General features: G+C 37.8%; 1 protein-coding gene across 1 annotated transcript; it reads left to right on the top strand.

Annotated features, from left to right (window-relative positions):
* Positions 1-667: 667 nt before the first annotated feature.
* Positions 668-17,963, top strand: LOC124386459 (ribose-phosphate pyrophosphokinase 1). The gene is made up of 7 exons (XM_046850311.1): positions 668-1,039; positions 7,976-8,159; positions 10,441-10,539; positions 10,641-10,765; positions 12,052-12,225; positions 13,488-13,647; positions 17,199-17,963. The coding sequence occupies exons 1-7, from the start codon at positions 918-920 to the stop codon at positions 17,289-17,291; spliced, it is 957 nt and encodes a 318-aa protein (XP_046706267.1). The 5' UTR covers positions 668-917; the 3' UTR covers positions 17,292-17,963.
* Positions 17,964-19,865: the final 1,902 nt, after the last annotated feature.

The raw sequence follows: 19,865 nt of genomic DNA, 5'->3' as shown, positions 1-19,865 counted from the left end.
TTCAATCCTGCCAAGCTTGATTTTAAAAAGATATTTCCTGATGTTCAATTCAATTCATTTTTATTTGTATAGCGCTCTTGACAATTAAAATGGTCTCAAAGCAGCTTTACACAGATATTCGTTTTTGGGAATGGCACATATGACTGTTTTTGAAGGATCTTCTGCATCTTTGTACCTACATTTTAATAATACTTTAATAAAAACCAAAAAAAAATCATTTTTAATAAACCTTTTTTTTTTATTTTATTAAGACGTTTCTGAAATGTCAAATTAAGCATGCTAAGCCATATGTTTTGTGTGAGAGTTTAATCCTATCCTAAGCCATTATACAGTGCTACTTGAGCACAGAGGGTTAAGGGCTCTGCTCAAGAGCCCAAGAGTGGTAGCTTTAACCTCTGACCTTCTGTTTAGTAAACTAGAGCAGTAACCACTGAGCTACCACTTCCCCATAAAAGGCATTGCTATGTGTGTTTATAAATACCATAAATAAATAAATAAATAAGGTTTAATGTGGACAGGGCTTATGACAGTATAGGCGGGGTTATTTACTGACAGACAGGTGGCAGTTTGACGCACATCTGTTCCTGTGCAGTTGATGCATTTGGGGCAGTTGGTAAGAAGGGAAGCGCGCGCGACAAATGGGGACGTCTAACGCCAGTGGGCGGGTATGTGACGTCATCGCGTCGGAATAGCGCGCGTGTGGCTGTGTGAGATCTCGCGCGCCATCGGAGAGCAGACGGAACAACTATGGCGGAAAGGTAGGGAAGACGCTAACAAGGGGACTCAGCATCAGCCAGATACAATCGGACCAACACACCAGCCTCAGTCTGCTCAAGCGGAAGTCGTTGTTCTAGAGCAGACTTTCTGTCCTGACACTCTTGGTTGTGCACCACGTCAGGCCCCTGGAACACGCAACGATGCCGAATATTAAAATTTTCAGCGGGAGCTCCCATCAGGATTTGTCTCAGAAAATCGCCGACCGGCTCGGACTCGAGTTGGGAAAGGTCGTCACGAAAAAATTCAGTAACCAAGAAACATGGTAAGTAGGAGCAACGACTTTCTAGAATTGTCGCGTGTTGCCTTTGCATCGTGCCAGCCAGGCTGCCGTTAGCCGGGTGTTCACGGAACTTGTAGTTTCGCTCATCATGTCGGTCCTTTAACATAAGGCTGCACACACTACAACTCCCATAATGCATCGCGCGACAGCGGCACTCGTGCACGCTATATGGGAAATTAGCAATCCGTTTTGTGAGCGCGTGCGTTAGGTTTGCCGTGCTTTATTTGATTTCTATCAGCGTAAAAACTGGCACAGAATAATTCTGCAAAACTCAGACAAGGTCATTTTTTGAAAGACCCACCAAAGTGTTACACTGTTTACATTTAAAACTTGTATTTGGAATACAACGATCGGTGGTATTCCTGGGGAAAATATAATTCTGATCGGATGCGTTCAGATGCGCTGGATTTATCGTGAATGTCACGCGCAGCCGGTCTCGTACTGAAGTTATATAATATAAAGTAATGCACACACACTGCTCATTGCAAATGATGCACAAATATTGTAAAAACAACATTTTCAAACATTACAATTAAACGATTTCAGTAAACAATTAATTGTTTTTTTTTTTTTTTTTTTGCTAACGCATGCTGAAGACTTCGAGTGCACTCTTCAATGTCATGTGTGTGTGTGTGTGTGTGTGTGTGTGTTTTGATTGATAGTTGACTGATCTGATCCTTACACTCCCCATGTCCATTCTGCAATTCTCTGAATCATTATAGACTCAAGGTTTCGTATTTGTGTGCACAGTCTGTGTTATTTATATCAAAATAGCATATTTATGTAACTCTTTGTGTGTGTATATATGTGTGTGTTTGAACCCAGTCTTTAGACCTAATGTGTTCTGTCAGTGGAACCTTCCTGAATAGAAAGATTTACCAGCTCCTGTCTTTTAGTCAATGTCACTGTCTCTAAAACATACAACATCACAGGATTTTACGACAGTCCTATAAACTTCTTTTTCACTCTTGTAGATACCCTTCTATCACAAATCACTCCTTCCACTCTTCTCCACCCTGCCTGCGCTCTTTTCTTCACTACTCTAACACACTCTCCATTACTTTGCATTGTTGACCCCCAGGTAACTGTATTCCTTCACCTCTTCTCCCTGCAACCGCACCACTCTACTGCCCTCCATCTCATTCACACTACTGTCGTTCTATCGGTCGTTCCTACTGCACACTTCACTGCTCTCACACTGTCCTCATACACGTCCTGCACCACCCTCACACACTTCTGTCGTACACTTTCTTTAAATCCACAAACACACAATGCAACTTCTTCTGACCTTCTCTATACTTCTCCATCAACATTCCCGAAGCAAATAATTTGTCTGTGGTGCTCTTCATCGGCATGAAACCATACTGTTGCTCACAGATGGTCACCTTTTCTCTCAGCCTGGCTTCCACTACTCTTTCCCATAACTTCATAATGTGACTGATCAACTTAATTCCCCTGTAGTTACTGCAGAACTGCACATCTCCATGCTTCTACTGGTATGTCATTCTGGTCCAACCGACTTTCCACCTTTTATCCTCTTAATCGCTGCTCTCACTTCCACCTTACTAATCCTATCCACTTCCTGCTTCAATATCTCCACCTCATCTAACATTCTCTCTCTCTTATATTCCTAATTTATCAGCTGCTTAAAATAGTCCCTTGACCTTCTCAACACACTCTCCTCACTAGTTAACACATTTCCTTTACTTGCAGCACATCCTTTCCAGCTCGGTCCCTCTGCCTGGCCAATCGTTACAAATCCTTTTCTACTTCTTTAGTGTCCAACTTCATATACCTTTTCCTTAGCGTTTGCTTCATCCCTTTTTACCTGTTGCCGCATCTCCCTGGTGCTACATAACAGAACACAGAGGACTAAAGTAAGTTGTCCTAACGATACCTGTGGCGGTTGTTGGTAACCCGGCCCTCGACTGTTCCGGTATGAAATTCAGTTTTGTGATCCGCATATTTTATTTGGCATATTTTACGCTGGATGCCCGTCCTAACGCAACCCTCTTCATTTATCTCTCGCCACACGCACTGGACACTATCTAAGCCAAACAAGTTTATCTTCTCAACAGACCACAGGACTTGGTTTCAGTAATTCATTCATTCTTGTCTTCAGCAAACCGTTTGAGAGCTTTCTTGTGAGCCAACATTAGGCTTCCTCTTGGAACAAACTGATGCAGTGTGTGGCATATGGCCTAACAAGTGGACCTTCCACTTCTGCAACCTCTAAAGCAATACTGGCAGTACTCATGCATCTGTTTTTTGAAGCCAGCTTCTGCACCTGACGCACAGCATGAGGACTCAACTTCTTTGATTGACCCTTGCGAGGTCTGTTCCAAGTGGAACTCGTCTTGGAAAACCTCTGTATGACTCTGGCCACTGTACTGTAACTCAGTTTCATGGTGTTATCGATCTTCTTATAGCTCAGGCCAACCTTGTGAAGAGCAACACTTCTAATTCTTAAATCCTCAGAGTTCTTTGCTATGAGGTGCATGTTGAACATCCAGTAGTCAGAATGAGAGAATTGTACTCAAAGCACCAAATTTATACTGCTCTAATGCAAGATACACAAATTTGTATGGCCCTGTCAAGCAGACAAAAACATGAACATGATGAAAAGGACATGTTGCTTTTCATGGCTACACGATGTACAGCTGTTGTCGCTTGGGGCGTACGTTGTATGTTAAGTTATTTTCAGAAGACAGAAATTCTATACTGCTGTACAAGCTGCACATAGACTACACTAAAATATATCCAAGTTTCATTTCTATAGTATTGTCCCTTGAGAAGATATACTAAAACGGTTGCTGAACTGTGAGGGGTGTACTTACTTTTGTGAGATACTGTACATCAGAACCCTGAGGTAGGGTTAAGCCAGGGTATATATTAACTCAACATTGGTAAGAAGGCTATTAAAACTAGTAGCAATTTGTTTTGAGAGGTTTATGTGAACTCTTGTTTTTTATTTTATTTTTTATATCAGGTCAGAGCTTGAACTGAACTGAAAAAGTGTTTGAAAATGTTTATACGCTAAATAAGGTGGACCTTCTGCAAATATTGAAGAACATATACGTGAGAATGTCTTTGTATTCAGCTGCATTTACATTTCACTTGATTGCAACTATGAGGTCCAAGAATGGTCCAATATAACAGTGTTAAAGCAATACCATTAATATCATCAGGTTTATGAGGAAGTTTTGAGTGATCTGCACAGAAACCTCCTCTCAACCCTACTGAACACCTTTGGGATGAGGTGGAATGCAGACAGCACCTTCTCACCCCCAGGCCTATTCACTCGACATGCTTTTGTGGGTGAATTGTTAAATCAACAACAGCTACACTCAAATCATTCTTCTAGGAAAGCCTTTCCAGGAGGCTATTATCAAGATTATTAGAAGAAAGTGGGATCAGTTCTGGATTGAGATCTTCAACAAGCATATATAGGTATTCTGGACAAAAGTTCGCATACACTCATGGGTCACTTGAATAGGAAAATCTGTACACCTGCTCAGTTATCCAGTTATCTAATGTGGCAACATCACAGTTGCATAAAGTGATGCAGGTACAGACCACAAGGTAATGTCTACATCAGGGGTCACCAGCATGGTGCCCGCGAGGACCACATTTGTCGGCCGGAGGCCTTTTCTAAAAATAGCTCACCATAGCGCCACATACTAGTGAGCTGCATCTAATTTTTTTTTAAATCACACTTGCATTAGTGTGAATTCAAAAATTACAATAAAAAAAAAAAAACAGCAGTCTTTTTTCACAAGACCGGTGAAAAACTCACAAAAAGCAAAGTCTCATTTAAAGCTACACATTTATTGATAAAGAAAAAGAAGGCATTTTCAGATGGCGAGGTTTTCAAAGAAGCAATGATGATAATTGCAAAAACTGTGCTTAAAGACGAGAAATATGGAACGGATATAATCTCCACTCTCTCCGATGTCCAACTGGGGGCAACTACAATGGTAAGAAGAGTGTCGGCAATGTCCGGGAACTTGGCCGATCATCTGGGGAAGTGCAGCTGGTTTAGCATCCAGTGTGACGAGTCCGTGGACAGCTGCAGTACAGCGCAGCTGTTGGTCTTAATCTGGAGGGTGTTTGATGATTTCTCCACAAAAGAAGAACTTCTGACACTACTCCCCCTAAAGACAACGACGAGGGAAGTTGACCTCTATAACGCGGTGAAGGAGTTTTTCACCGAGAAAAAAAGTGCAGTTGGAAAAGCTGCTATCAGTGATTACCGACAGGGCTCCTGCTATGATCGGCCGACATACAGGATTCATCGCTCACTGTAAAGGTGACCCAGAGTTCCCAAACTTCATGCATTACCACTGCATCATTCACCAGCAGGCGTTATGTGCAAAGGTGATCGGCTATGGGCACGTCATGACTCCCGTCGTGACAATCATAAACAGCATCCTCTCCAGAGCTAAACAGCACAGAACATTCAAGGTGCTATTGGAGGAGCTGTCAGCTAAATATGTTTTTTGTCACTTTTGAGTGAGATCAAAAAGTTCATGCAATCCATAGACGAATACACCTCGCTGCTAGAGGACACTGAGTGGACACTTGATCTTTCATTTTTTAACGGACATTACTGGGAAACTGAACCATTTGAACTGTGAGCTGCAAGGCAAAGGTAAGACTGTTGCTGACATAAGTGCTTTAAATGCATTTAAAGCCCAGATAACATTTTCTCTGTGCATTTACTAAGAAAAAAGGTGCTGCACTTTCCCTCTGTGCAGATGGTGCTTTTGCGTCTGAGACTTTTGACAAAGTTGCAGAAAAGTACTCTAAAGTCATAAACAGACTTGGGCAGGAGTTTGAGAACAGGTTTTGTGACCTTGATCAGTTTGAGCCATGTGTATTGTTAATTTCCAATCCTTTTATGATCGTGGACACAACATGCATTGCTGAGCGACTAGGGGTGTTTTCACACCTAGTTCGTTTTAAAAGAACCAAACCCAGTTCACTTAAAGTGAACCAGAAAGTGATCTAAGCAAATGTGAACTCAGTCCCTTTCGTGTTCACAATAAAAAAGACTCAAAAGAGAACCCAGTTCTCTTTTTGGTCCTCTTCAGTATTGAAGTGATCTCAGACCCTTTCGTGTTCACACCTCAACCTCATAAGAACTCAGAACCCAGAATTGTGTGAAATTTTATCACTTGTGTTTATGTACTTCTGTCGTAGTTTTTTCACTTGTACGTGACATTGTGGTGCTGTTCTGTTGTAGCCCCTTTCCTTCAGTTTTTGAGAAAACAGAAGAAATACTTTTATGTTTTTATGTGTTGAGAATAGTTGGCGTTTAATGCCATCCTCTTTACAAATATCAATAAGTGCACAGCTCTCTTCATAAGACCACACGACTCCGACCTGCCATGTCAAAAGTTTTGTGTTTCAGCAGTGACGGAACACGGCTGCAGGTATGGCAAGCCTCCAGGGACATTTGGCAAACGAAATGCAAAGCGGACCGGGACCACATTGCTTTCACATGTCACAAACAAATCGAACCACAACGGACCCACAAGCGAACGTACTCAGACCACCTCCGGAGGTGGTCTGAGTACGGTTCGCTTCTGGGTCCTTTTAAGGGGTCTGAGATCACTTGGTTTGTTCACATATACACACTGAACCGCTCCGAGAGTGTTTGGAGGGCTCAAACGAACTAGGTGTGAAAACACCCTAAGTGCAACGTTCAGCTTGGATGCTGGACAGGTGGAAATCGAAATTGTAACATTGCAAAATGACCTCCATCTTAAAGCCTATCAGGCCACACCAAACCAAAGTGGTTATTTCAGAAGTGTGTATCAAACTGGTAGCTCTTCACAGTTTCAAAAAGGTTGGTGACCCCTGATCGACATCAAACAATAGAATAGGGGAAAGAGTGATCTGAGATTTTTACTGTAGCATTATAAGAACTAGAAATGCAGGTTTAAGTATTTCATAAACGTCTTATCTCTAAAGTCTATTGTTTACACAGAATGGTGCAAAACATCTGTGCATGAGTGAGCGTTCTGGCGGTAGAATCAGAAATGGCATTGTAGAATGGCCAGATTGATAAGTTGCCATGAATGCAAATAATCACGTTTTACAAGCAGAAAAGCATCTCAGCCTTGACCAAAAAAAATGTGACCTTCAATCAAATGCTTTCCTTTGCATGAAGAACATGAATCTTTAAAGATCACCTTTAATTCAGGTCTTCAGGCTTAAGGAACCTGTGCCCATGATGGCACAGATTGCCATAATGTAAATATTATCTGAGGCGCTTGACCTTTATCTTCACAATTTTATGCATTGAGCAGCTGCAACATGATTGGCTGATAAGATGTCTGCGCATATATATATATATATATATATATATATATATATATATATATATATATATATATATATATATATATATATATATATGCAGGTGTACAAGCATTCCAATTAAAGTGGATGGTGAGTCAATATTGGCCATATTTCTTAAGAATAATTTGCCCCAAATGGTAATCTACAAAATGTTTACTCTTGACAAATGCTTGTCAGTTGACAACGATTGTATACAATCTTAACAATTTCTGGCTGTTTCACATCATGTACTAGACATATGCTTTCATTTGACTTTTTTTCTTCTGATTGATTATGTATTCTGGTGTAAATGATCAGTGTTTAACCAGGCTTTGTAAGTGTCATGTCCAACCGGGTTTATATTACCGGCACTTCAGGTACAGTCATTGTAATCGTGTTTGTCTGAGGGCTTTGCATTTGTTTCTCTCGAATTTGCATCTTGCCACTCTACTCAGATTACACTGCTCTAGAACACTGACAGCTGATTGCAATTTAAGGCTGCCTCAAATGTACCTGTTTTGTTCCTACTAAATAGCAAAAGCTTAATTTTTGTCATATGCTCTTTTTGCACAGTGTGGAGATTGGAGAAAGCGTACGCGGCGAGGACGTGTACATTGTACAGAGTGGCTGTGGCGAGATCAACGACAACTTAATGGAGTTGCTGATTATGATCAACGCCTGCAAGATAGCATCAGCTTCCCGTGTCAGCGCAGTCATCCCCTGTTTCCCTTACGCTCGTCAAGACAAGAAGGATAAGGTGAGGCTGCTTGTGTCTCGCATAGGAAAGTCCTATGCAAATACACTTGCACATCTGCTGTTTGCATACAGTGTTGACTTTGGGTGTGAGGTACATGTCCGTCTTTACTGAATAAGCAGTTAAATAGTCATGTTCAAGTTAAAATTTTAACTTTCACACGTCTTCTATTTGGCGTAAATGTTAGAAGTTGCTTATTACTTATTATTTGCATGCACTTACGTAGAACACAGATCCTCTTATTCACATAATGGAACTGACCACCCACGTAAACAGTTCCTTCTGAAAGTACAGCGCAAAGGCAATTCATTTGTTTTTGCTCAACAATAAAGCCATTCTAAACGGCATATACGATTTTTAGCTTTCATTTTCCGATATTTTTCTAGATTTGTTAACATTTTTTAAGCACAGAACCTTCTTGTAACCCCACCATTGTTCAAGTGATCAAATAAAAATTTTATTGGTCATATACTCATTCATACAGAGTGTGTGTGTGTGTGTGTGTGTGTGTGTGTGTGTGTGTGAGATATATATATTACACATACACACATACATATATATACACACACACACGTTTGTGTATAGATATGATATGTAAAAGAGATAAGATTATAGCTACATTACATAGGATGTATGCAGAACATGCTAATTACTGTTTATTTTGCTATTAACAGCAGTTCCTTTAACTTTTATTTGAAGTTAATGATCCTGGGAAATGCCACTTGTAACAACGAAGTCCCTTAACCAACATTCCCTCAGCTTAAACACTTAAATTAACAGCTTTACCTCTGACTGTTACAATATGCTGATACTGTAGACTTCCTCTAATAGTATTGAATAAATGTCTTCTCTTAGAATAATGACTAATGCTTTTCTGAGTTGCTTTTGCTGAAAGTCTGACAAGTTCAGAGACTCTTAAGAGCTTTTGGATGCAAATCCGTATCAGTAATTTGGTCCAGGGAGTCAGTGCACTGTAAAGAGTTATAACTTAATCTAATTTACTAAAAGAACTTTGCTCTGTTTACACACATTTGTACACAACAGACACAAACAGAATCACCAAAGTGTTTTTATGGATAGCTTACAAGATACTGACTATCTTCATCTCCAAGCTACTTAAAAATATTCCTATAAATTTGAAGTCGTTCATGGATTGGTACAAGTACACACAGGTTTGGTTTGGTACATTTGCAGACAGAATTTTGAATAAATTAGGCAGGTGGGTTGTTCCAGACATCATCTGTGCCTCAGATATTTCTGTATCTTCATGTAATCCCAGACAGACTCGATGATGAAATCAGGGCTCTGTGGTGGCATCCATTAATAAATTGCAACTTGTTTTCCTTGGTCAATAGCAGTGGTTTAAGAGGAATAAAACACTTCAGGATGTGTAGTTATTGGCCAACAATCAACTTTTGAGTGGTAAATAACACCACTTCATATTCACACTAGGGCTGCTATCAATTAGTTAATAGAGTATTTAACCGATTATTCCGTCGATTAATCGAGTAATTTAATAAGAAGTATGTTTTCTTTAAGTGCAATACTAAATATACAAGAAAAAATAAGACAAGTCTTTTAAAATCAACAACATTTTTAGAAAAAATGCTGAAATTGCATACAAGAATATTTGTTGAAACTAAGCCTATTTAGTCCATTTAGTTTCCATATTACATCAAAATGTGAATACAAATATATAAATAAAAAAATAATATAAAAATAAAAAAATATAATATAAATATAAAAACAATCTACTCTTAAAAAAAAAAAAGGTAAATGCATCATGCAGTGTTTTCTTTGTTTTAAGTTAAAATATTTCCCAAATTATTTTAATTCTGCCGCGTCTTCTGTGTTTACATGTTCAGAGTGCTCCAGAGTTTAGCGTAGCGGGTGGTGCATCTGTAATAATGGTCCGTGGGGAAACACAATGCTCCGTGTGTAGTTAAATGATTACTGTAATTAATTTGCCTCGATTATTTTTTTTTTTTTATTCATATTACTTGATTAACTCGTGGTATCGTTTCAGTTCTACAGCACATGGCGCTTTGATTTTGTATTAAATTTTGATTTACAGTGTTTTATTTCTTTTTCATCTTGACCTACAGAGAGCTTTAAAAATTGTGATTCTCCACCTTTTTACCACAAAAATTATTAGAATTTTTTTTCTGTGTTGTGAAATGTCAAAAAAGAACATTCATGGTTTTTTTTTTTGTTGTACTTTAGAATTTCAGATTGTGTTTTATCTATTAACATGTTTTCTCCTCCTTTTTGTTATTATTAATAGAGCCGAGCACCAATCTCTGCCAAGCTGGTGGCCAATATGCTGTCTGTCGCAGGAGCAGATCATATCATTACCATGGATCTGCATGCCTCTCAGATACAGGTGAGTCAGAACCGATTCCACTGAATCTGATCGCTGAGTGAATTTTAATCACTTTGACTGGATCTTCCTGAATACTCTTTCTAAATTCGGTGTGTTTATAGGGCTTCTTCGACATACCCGTGGACAACCTGTACGCTGAGCCTGCTGTGCTGAAGTGGATTAAGGAAAATATTCCTGAATGGAAGAACTGCACCATTGTCTCTCCAGATGCTGGAGGAGCTAAAAGGTCTGCATAGGCTACTTATTACACTCATTTCAAAAGGGTGTTTTGTGTCACCTTTACAATCTCAGGACATGCCGTGAGTTCCCTGAAAATTAACAAATGTGGTGTTAGCAATGTTGGGGATTTATTACTTATACAGTGGAACCTCGGGTTACGAATTTAATTCGTTCCGGTACTTTATTCGTAACCTGAAAAGTTCGTATCCCGATACAAATTTCCCCATAATAATGAACAGAAACTTCGGTAATTCGTTCTGGACAACCAAAAATATTACTTAAATAAAAATAAAGCCAATATTCACTAATAATATTTGCTTTTAACATGTTATATTAAAATCATACCACATAAAAACATACAAAAGAGGAAAAGATCTTTACCGGGTACTTTCCCTTTGAGAAGACTCGCTGCAGGAGACGACGTTCGTAGAAGGGGAGGAGGAGAGTTATTGTTTGGAAGGAGAATCTTATTATATTATATTATTATATATTATTATATATTATATTATAGAATATTAAAGACAGTGTTATTAACACGAACACTGAGACAATTGTTGCATTAGAGGGAAAATGAGAGCTGTTTCTTTAAGGCTACTATCAGTTGGTATTGAAGTCCAGAGTGAAATTCATTATGGGTATTGTACTTCGGAAAAGACTGTAACCCTGCTAATCTATCTTCATAAAAACAAGTAAAGTGGTTATGCATCGGCTAATGTTGTCCATCTCATCATTCCACGAGCATCAACTAACGAGTTGTTACGCTGCTGCCGGGAAAAGTTCAAGCGGATAAGTAACACGATGCTCTCGCTAGGGACACAGGACGCTAACTGATGTGACGAGCTGCGTGGATAGAGCAAAAACAACCAACTTGCCTGCGATTTTTTTGGTGCGCGACGTTCGTATCCCGATATATTGTTCGTAACCAGGGGCAAAAATTTTGATGAACTGCGATTCGTAACCTGAATTATACGTATGCCGGGGCGTTCATAACCCGAGGTTCCACTGTACTTATACTTGCAAATTATTAATCTATTGTGTTAATTTCAAGGCATGCATGTCATCTTTTATTTTATATTATTATTATTTTTTGTATATTTCTGATGCTACAGATCAACATTTAATTTTGTGGAAATTGTGCTCCTCTGTACAATGTTGCAAGAAATAGTAGTCAGAAGCTAATTTGCGCACACACACACTCATTCAGTTTATTTTACCTTTCTGTTAATTCAGCTGTGTGTTCTTTCTAAGTCAGCATTTTTTTAAACATAGATTTTAATGTTTTTCCTCCGGCAGGGTCACGTCTATAGCAGATCGACTGAATGTTGACTTTGCCCTCATTCACAAAGAAAGAAAGAAGGCTAATGAGGTGGATCGCATGGTGTTGGTGGGAGACGTGAAAGACCGCGTGGCTATCTTAGTCGACGACATGGCTGACACATGTGGCACCGTCTGCCATGCCGCTGACAAGTAACTCACCTTTTTTCTTCCTGTCTACTCCTCTGCACACGAAGATTGTGTTGACTAATTTTGTTGACTAATTTCCCAAAATGTAAACAAGTGAAGAGTTTAAATGATCATGACTGGGAGAAGGCATTTATTTATTATATTTTATTAAGCATTTATTTACCCTGGGCCTCATTTGTGAAACACGAGACCAAGAATGAATTTTAGTGTAAATTGGTTTGTGAAACCATTCTGTTTTGTTTTATTACATTTTTTTTTAACTATAAAAAAGACTAAAGTCTGCATAATATTGAACATTTACTGGCACTGATGGTGCTTTTGCATGATGTGGCAGAAAGAGCTCTGTGTGATGAATGTGGTTTTAGAGTAAAGGTTTATTTGCTAAGTAATGACTGGTTGCTAGGGGGAACAGCATCACTGTCACCATCGGGAATTGACTGAGGTTTCACCAGTTGTACTGGTCATGCAGCTGGTTCACCTTGATGAGGGTGAACCTTTTTTGTGAGCTAATGCATCATTTGTTTTATGGGCTAATGTTTCCAATCCAGCATCATGTCAAGCCATTTACTTTTAACCTGCTGGACTGGTCAAGTAGCATAAGAGTGCTAACAATTGTCATTTGCTGTTACACATCCTATTACCTTCTGACTGATACAAACCTGGGTACATTTGAAAAAGAAATGTTTTGTTTTGCACCTCAGCCAAAAAAGACAAAGACACACACACACACACACACACACACACACACACACACACACACACACACACACACACACACACACACACACACACACACACACACACACACACACACACACACACACATATATATATATATATATATATATATATATATATATATATATATATAATTTGCTGCTTATCTGTGGTGATATCTTTATAAAGGTTGTTATACCTTATGCGAGGGTATTATGCAAATTGTGAATGGGTGAGCATGTGTGCAAAGTGATTGAAATTCATTAACATACACAGGCCTAACTAATGAATCTGAGAGATCTAAGAATCATTTGTGAATTCTGAGGAGTGTTTACAGGATGGTCCAGTTTCCGTGCACATTGCTCCATGTTGACTCATATCTTCCATGAATAAGGCCCAACGAGTAAATGAATAAAGTACACTCCTGCATACATTTATTGTATACTAGAGAGTCAATCAGTATACATGTGCACACCCGTCTACATGTAATGCGAACAGTGTGCTGTAAATAGAAACTGAGCAAGTTGTTTTGTCTCTCTTCTTTTTAGGCTATTATCAGCTGGTGCCACCAAGGTGTATGCCATCCTTACTCATGGCATTTTCTCAGGGCCTGCAATATCGCGCATCAACAATGCCTGCTTTGAAGCTGTAGTCGTGACCAACACCATTCCACAGGAAGAGAAGATGAAGCATTGTCCTAAAATACAGGTTGGATGCCAAACATATATTAAAATGAATCTACAGGATCAACAAATATGTACAATTGTGTAATTCCACTAAACAATTTAGCAAACATGATGGCACCTAAAAAAAAAAATAATAATAAATACACTGTTAAAGGGTCACAGTTACACATTTTTTGTTGCAGTTACACCCTTAAAGCATGTCAAGTTATACCTTTTTTTATTTTTACAGCAAAATAATGAGCTTAGAATTAATTAATCTCCTAAGAACCAAACCGTGTATACAGAAGTTAACAGTTGTTTGTTATAACTGGATTCTTTAAACAATTTTTTTTTTTTTTTTATGCATGCCTCCATGATATAAAACTTATTTCTAAAGTTACTTGTCCTGACATTAAATATTACTTAGTTTTAGAAGTCGAACGATTAATAGGCCAGCTGATTAATCAGGCAGATTTTTGCAGTTTTTTTAATTAATCATGCATCGGCCGATTGTGCTGTAAATTAGGCCGATTATTAGGTGGGCGCATCTGACACACCAACTATGCTTTTACATTCTGTGCTTGGATGAGAGAACATAACTCTCCCTTACGAGCAGGTGGCAGTAGTCTGTATTCAGCATCCAAACAGGGAAACCGGAAAAGAGCTAGAACTGTGAATATGTAAAGCAAGCAGCATTTTCACCTGCTGTAATCGTTACTAATGGACTTGTGCAGCTTTTGTCAATCATGTCCTCTAAGTTGCAAAGACAAAAAAAATTAAATTTTTTATTGTGTGCTCTTTCGCTAAGCTAATTAGCCAATCGTATTGCAGAATCAGCTCAGAAACAGCTGATGCCGTCTGACCATAGCCAACGGTGCGAGAAAAAAACTAAAGTCGACCGACACTCAAACGTGGTGTGCTTCAAATTCATATCATTCGTACTTAATTGGTTAAATGTAGGGCTGGGCGATATGGCCTAAAAAAAATCCCTGATTTTTTCACAAAAAATCCTATTTGCAATTTAAATAGATTTTTTTTCTCCTGCTTAAAATCAATCTGCAAATGACAAAGAAAATGTTCAAAAAAAGTTTTAACTTTTAAAATAAAGTTTATTTACCCTTCTGGGATTATAACCCACTTTGGGTTAAAGTGCAATCAGAAACAACAAGCCAAAAATACAAGATGACTTGCCATCTTGCCCTGCCATTGTAAATTGTGAAAATAGAACGTAACATAACATAAAATGAGAACACCTACAAAGAAAAATGTTTTATAAGTGTGTAAATGTGGAACATGATTGAAAATGCACCTGAGGTTTTGAGTGATTTTGTCTTTACGTTTCTCCAAAACTCCACCGTAAAATGAGAAAATTTAACAGAGTAATAGACACGGACACTGTAAATTAGAAGTATTTGAAAGATTGAGCAAACCTCAAAAAAAATTTTATTAGTGTTTGAATATGGTGATTCAAACGCTCAGAGGGGCTGATTTCCCAATTTTTCCTGATTTTTGCCCACCAGCTGCCAATTTCCAAATATCGGCATCATCATTGGCCAGAGAAAAACCTGTTTATGTTGACCCCTACTTAGTTTGTGTTCAGACCAGAGAAGCACTGAAAGCCTATTACAATTTAGATATAATAAAAAATTGGAGATCTTTATTGTGTATTGTTATAGCTGGTGCAGGTTAAACGCTGTCCAAGAAACATCTGTGGTGTTTATTGGCAGAAGGAAAGAAAAGGGGATGTAGTGCCTGTCAAAAGTTTGTAAATGCCTAATCTTTTATTGGTTTTCTCCAGACATTCAGTTGGAATACTCAAACTTGCCAAAGGTGATCTTGTGATACAGTTCATCCCAGAGAAGTTCAATAGGATTTAAGTCTGTTGACTGGGCTGGCCATTCCACAACAGATAACACTCCAGCTGACTGTCTGATCTCTAAATAACACTTACAAACTATTGTAGGTGAAGTTGCTTCCAATTAACCATCATCCAGATAAAATTGCATAGGAGTGAAATATGGAACGGTAGCCATGTTGGTTCAGTATTCCTTTTAGCTGTAACAAGTCTTTCCCCTTCCCTGCCTCAAAACAACCCCAAACCATTAAGCTTCCCTCTCTATGTTTAGCTATGAGGCAGCCTGGTAACATCTTTTTTCTTATTTACTGTCTTACAGAAGTGCCTTTCTTAGAGCAACCAATTCTTGCATGTTTTGGCCTTTTATCCAGTTTGCTACATATTAACAAAAGGAACATGCATGTGTCTCAATGATAAAAAAAAAGTAGCCGTTTCCACACTCTGACAGGTCTTGAAACTGTATACAGTATAAGTTAGCTAGCTTGTTTTATTGTTTGGGAAAATATATTCATTATTTGGCTAGACTTTATCTAATATTGCTGCAATCTTTTTGACTGTAGAACAACATGGAAGTTAAGACTTAAATATTTTGTTCACTGGTGACCAGAACAACATGGTCCTATTTAAAATTATGATGGTAAATTTGGTAAATTGATGGTATTATGGTGAATTAGGTTGAGGTAAGGCTACTGTTTTGAACCCAACTATATATGTGATATTGGTGGATGTGTCCGAGTCCCTCTTGTGCTTAGTTGCAGTAAAAAGTACCAATAACCATAGCAATGTTAGTGAATGGGAACCCACAGAAGCACACACAGATTTATACACACATTGTTTTGAGAAACATTTGTAATGTTAGTTGACCTTGATATCTACACAATATTCCCTATGATAAATACATTTTATTAGGTATTTTATGAGTTATTGAGGTGATTGAAGTTTTAAACATAAGCTTCTTGTCAGCTCTGTTGTAAAGCCATGTCTTGTTCTGTGTAAAACATCCTAATTGGCCCTTACTGTGGAATAAAAAATTTTTGCATGTTGCTTGTTTTAATGAAGCCTGTACTGGTGGTACAACTAGGAAAGCAGCATGAGTGAACGAACAGATGACAAAAACAAAAGTAAATTTCATAATGCAATTTACTGCTTACATGACATTAGTAAACACTCAAAGTAACTCGTAAAGTTTAGTCAGTATTTTCCTTTTACACAAATGGCACCAGAGGAGCATAAAAGTACATTTTTACAAACAGGTGGCAGGTGTAGCAAATCAGTATTGCATTAGTTACTCATAGCACGCGATAGTTTACAAATGGTCATGACTTAGTAACTAACATCTTTTCTTTGCTGATTGATGAACCATGTCCATGATCAATATATACACCAGTAAAATATACCTAAATACAATTTCATGTTTTTGAGTTTGCTGTTGTATTTTACACCTCAGTCCTGTCATATGACTTGATATTGAATGCAATTTTTGCAGTTGTTTTCTGGCTCATTTAAAACATTTTGGCCACTTGTTTTCTTTCACAACAAAGATATATAGAGTCTTTATAACTGAACATTGTGTTCTTTGTCTATACACTGTCGTTGATGTGTATAGTATTGATGCATACTAAGTCTATTTTAACTTTACTAGATAGTCAAGACTCAAGAAACCTTTCAATGACAAGGCTATATTTATGAAAATGCTTTACTTCTGATCAAAGATGATTGTGTTGTTTTCTGTTTTCCAGGTCATCGACATTTCAATGATCCTTGCAGAGGCTATTCGGAGGACCCACAATGGCGAGTCTGTCTCGTATCTCTTCAGTCATGTCCCCTTGTAACCTCTTCTCAGCGCATATCCCTTTATTGTGCTTTATTACCAAAAGAAGAAAGAAAGAAAGAAACAAGGGAGCCTGACCCTAAGACCTCAGTAAGCTGATTGAGACCCCAAAGAAAATTTGCCTTCTGTGAAATCCTGGCACCCAGTCTACCTGTCTGAGCTGTACATCTCTAGTTGAGGATTCTAGCAAGTCTTTAAAAAGACTGTGAACATTTAGTTCCTAGTCTTAAACGCATTCTGTTTAGTACCTTACACGGGTTGCGACTAGCTCGACTAGATGCTTGACCATTCGGTGACAATCTGTTACATTTTATTTATTTGGGTTTGATTTGTATAAGTTGATTGGAATACATGTATCTACACAGGCAAGAAAGTCAAGTTAGTTGAGTGAGTTTGTTTCCTTTCCTTCTTCCTTTTTTTGTTTGTTTTAGTAAATGCTGGGGGATCGTAAGTTAGGGTCTCTGCAGGCTGGAGCTTCCTTGGTAGTTTTCTTTTTCCACATTCTTTATTTTATTTTTTTAAATTTAAATGTATTGTTATGAAATAATTTCGCCATACTTTCTTAGGATCCACCAAGAATTGTTTCACTTTTATATATAGTTTGAGTTTCTATTATTTTTCATTTCAAATTTGCTAAACTTGTTCTTATTAAAGAATTGTGACAAAGAGCGAGGACACTGGTTTGGGTTACTTTTTCACTTTATAAAGTAAATGCTGTGTTTTGTATTTGTAAACATTTTATTACAATTCTGGAAAATGTCATTGAAATTTAGTTTTGTGCTGAGTAACAGCATGTAGAAATGTTTGAGATCTATTAATTAACTTGGCCAGAACATTTTACTTATTGACCCTGTACACATAATGTGCAGTGTATATATAAAAGAAAAGAAAAAAAAAGGAGCCATGTTTTGATGTGACTAATGTCCACAGTATTGAGCTAGAGTGCACCAGTCAAATAAATGAATCACTTACTAATTCTCATCACCAAATAACTATTTTAAAAGTGACAGTTTGACACGTTAATATTTTTTAAAAAGTCTTCATAGAATTAGAGAAGTATATAGGTTACATTAATTCTTTATTAATAGCTTATTAACTAAAATTAGTTAACAATTAATAGCTTAGTCAAACATAGACTGATCTTATATCAGATTAATGAACTCCAAACATTCTTCATTAACCTTGTGACTTTACAGAGTGTTCGGCGTTCTCAAGGAATCTAGCACCATGCTAATGCGGATTGCGCTGTTACAAGCGGGCTTTTCCTCCTGTTAACATTGAGACCATGCACTCATGGTGGATGAGTCTCAGGTGGATTTTGTACTGGTGGGAAAACATAAGCCAATCATCTTTAAACAGCAGTGCCCTTTTGACTCTGCCTGCATGCTTCACATGCATATTCTCTTTGCTGGAGAAAGACTGAAGGGTAGAATTTTGAATTAGAAAGCCTGCCATGGAAACACAATCATTAGAAAACATCTGTGTTCAAGACCGCTTCACATATTAACCATTGTAAATAAATCCTGTATCAGCAATTCATTTTTCATTGGCATGCTTCATAGAATTGTTAGAAAATGCTGATAATACAGCTGTTATATCTAAGATAAGTTGGTTTAAAAGTCACCTTGCATCCTGGCCAAGTGTCCTATACAGCTGAGTGTGCTTTCTTTTTTGTGATCAACATTTTTATTCAAAATTAGTTTTATTGCAGAAACATATCAACGATCACCATTCAAAAGTACAGACAGATGCCATGGAGCTGACCACTTGAATAAAGAAAGATAGAAAAAAAAAAAGCAAAAGTCAGCTAGGTATAGTAGTACTTTCCAGCCTATTTAGCAACATCACAGCAATATTCGTCCAACTCCAAATAGTGTTGTCCTTTGCGTGCTAAGCCTGGCAGTGGTACCTTTTAACAAGACAATATCTCTGAATTATGATAAAAAATTTACGAGCTTCAAAATGTAAAAAAGTTTGGCGGCAGTACTTGCAGCTGATATTGTCCTTTTTTTTTAATAAACGTTCAAGCTGGAGAATAGAATTGTCTAACAGTAGAAAAATCTAGGGATCTTGAGGTATATCTAAATACAGGAAATCCGAAAGAACAGAACATACAAGGTTCCAGCTGGAGTGTACTTCTAATCAGCTTTAACACCGTGGATCATTCCTGCCAGCTGGCATGACAGATTCAATGCAGGCTGTAAGAATTCCAGCATGTTGCCTGTACTTGTGATATTTTGGATTTTGAGATTGCAATGCTTATCATTTGACTAGCTAGTTAGGTTAAACTTCAAAAGAAGTTACCCTAACAGGTCTGCTTGTTCACATTACTTGAAAATGTGTGGAAATTGTCATCTTTCTCAAGTTGTACTCAAAACTCAAAGGCATTAGGATATTTATTTATTTGCAGGTTTTCCAACACTAAGAAAACCTGCACATAATGCACTCAGGAAATAAAATACAAAAACAAATAAAATATCAATTTCTGTTTTGAAACATTTTAAACTTAAAAAAAAAAAAAAAAAGTGGTAAAGTACAGGATCAACAGAATTTTCAGGGATATCAAAGTCAATCA

This window comes from Silurus meridionalis, chromosome 5, assembly GCF_014805685.1.
Source record: "Silurus meridionalis isolate SWU-2019-XX chromosome 5, ASM1480568v1, whole genome shotgun sequence".
Lineage (NCBI taxonomy): Eukaryota > Metazoa > Chordata > Actinopteri > Siluriformes > Siluridae > Silurus > Silurus meridionalis.
The sequence above is the reverse complement of the archived record's forward strand: the minus strand, read 5'-3'. Positions and strand labels throughout refer to the sequence as shown.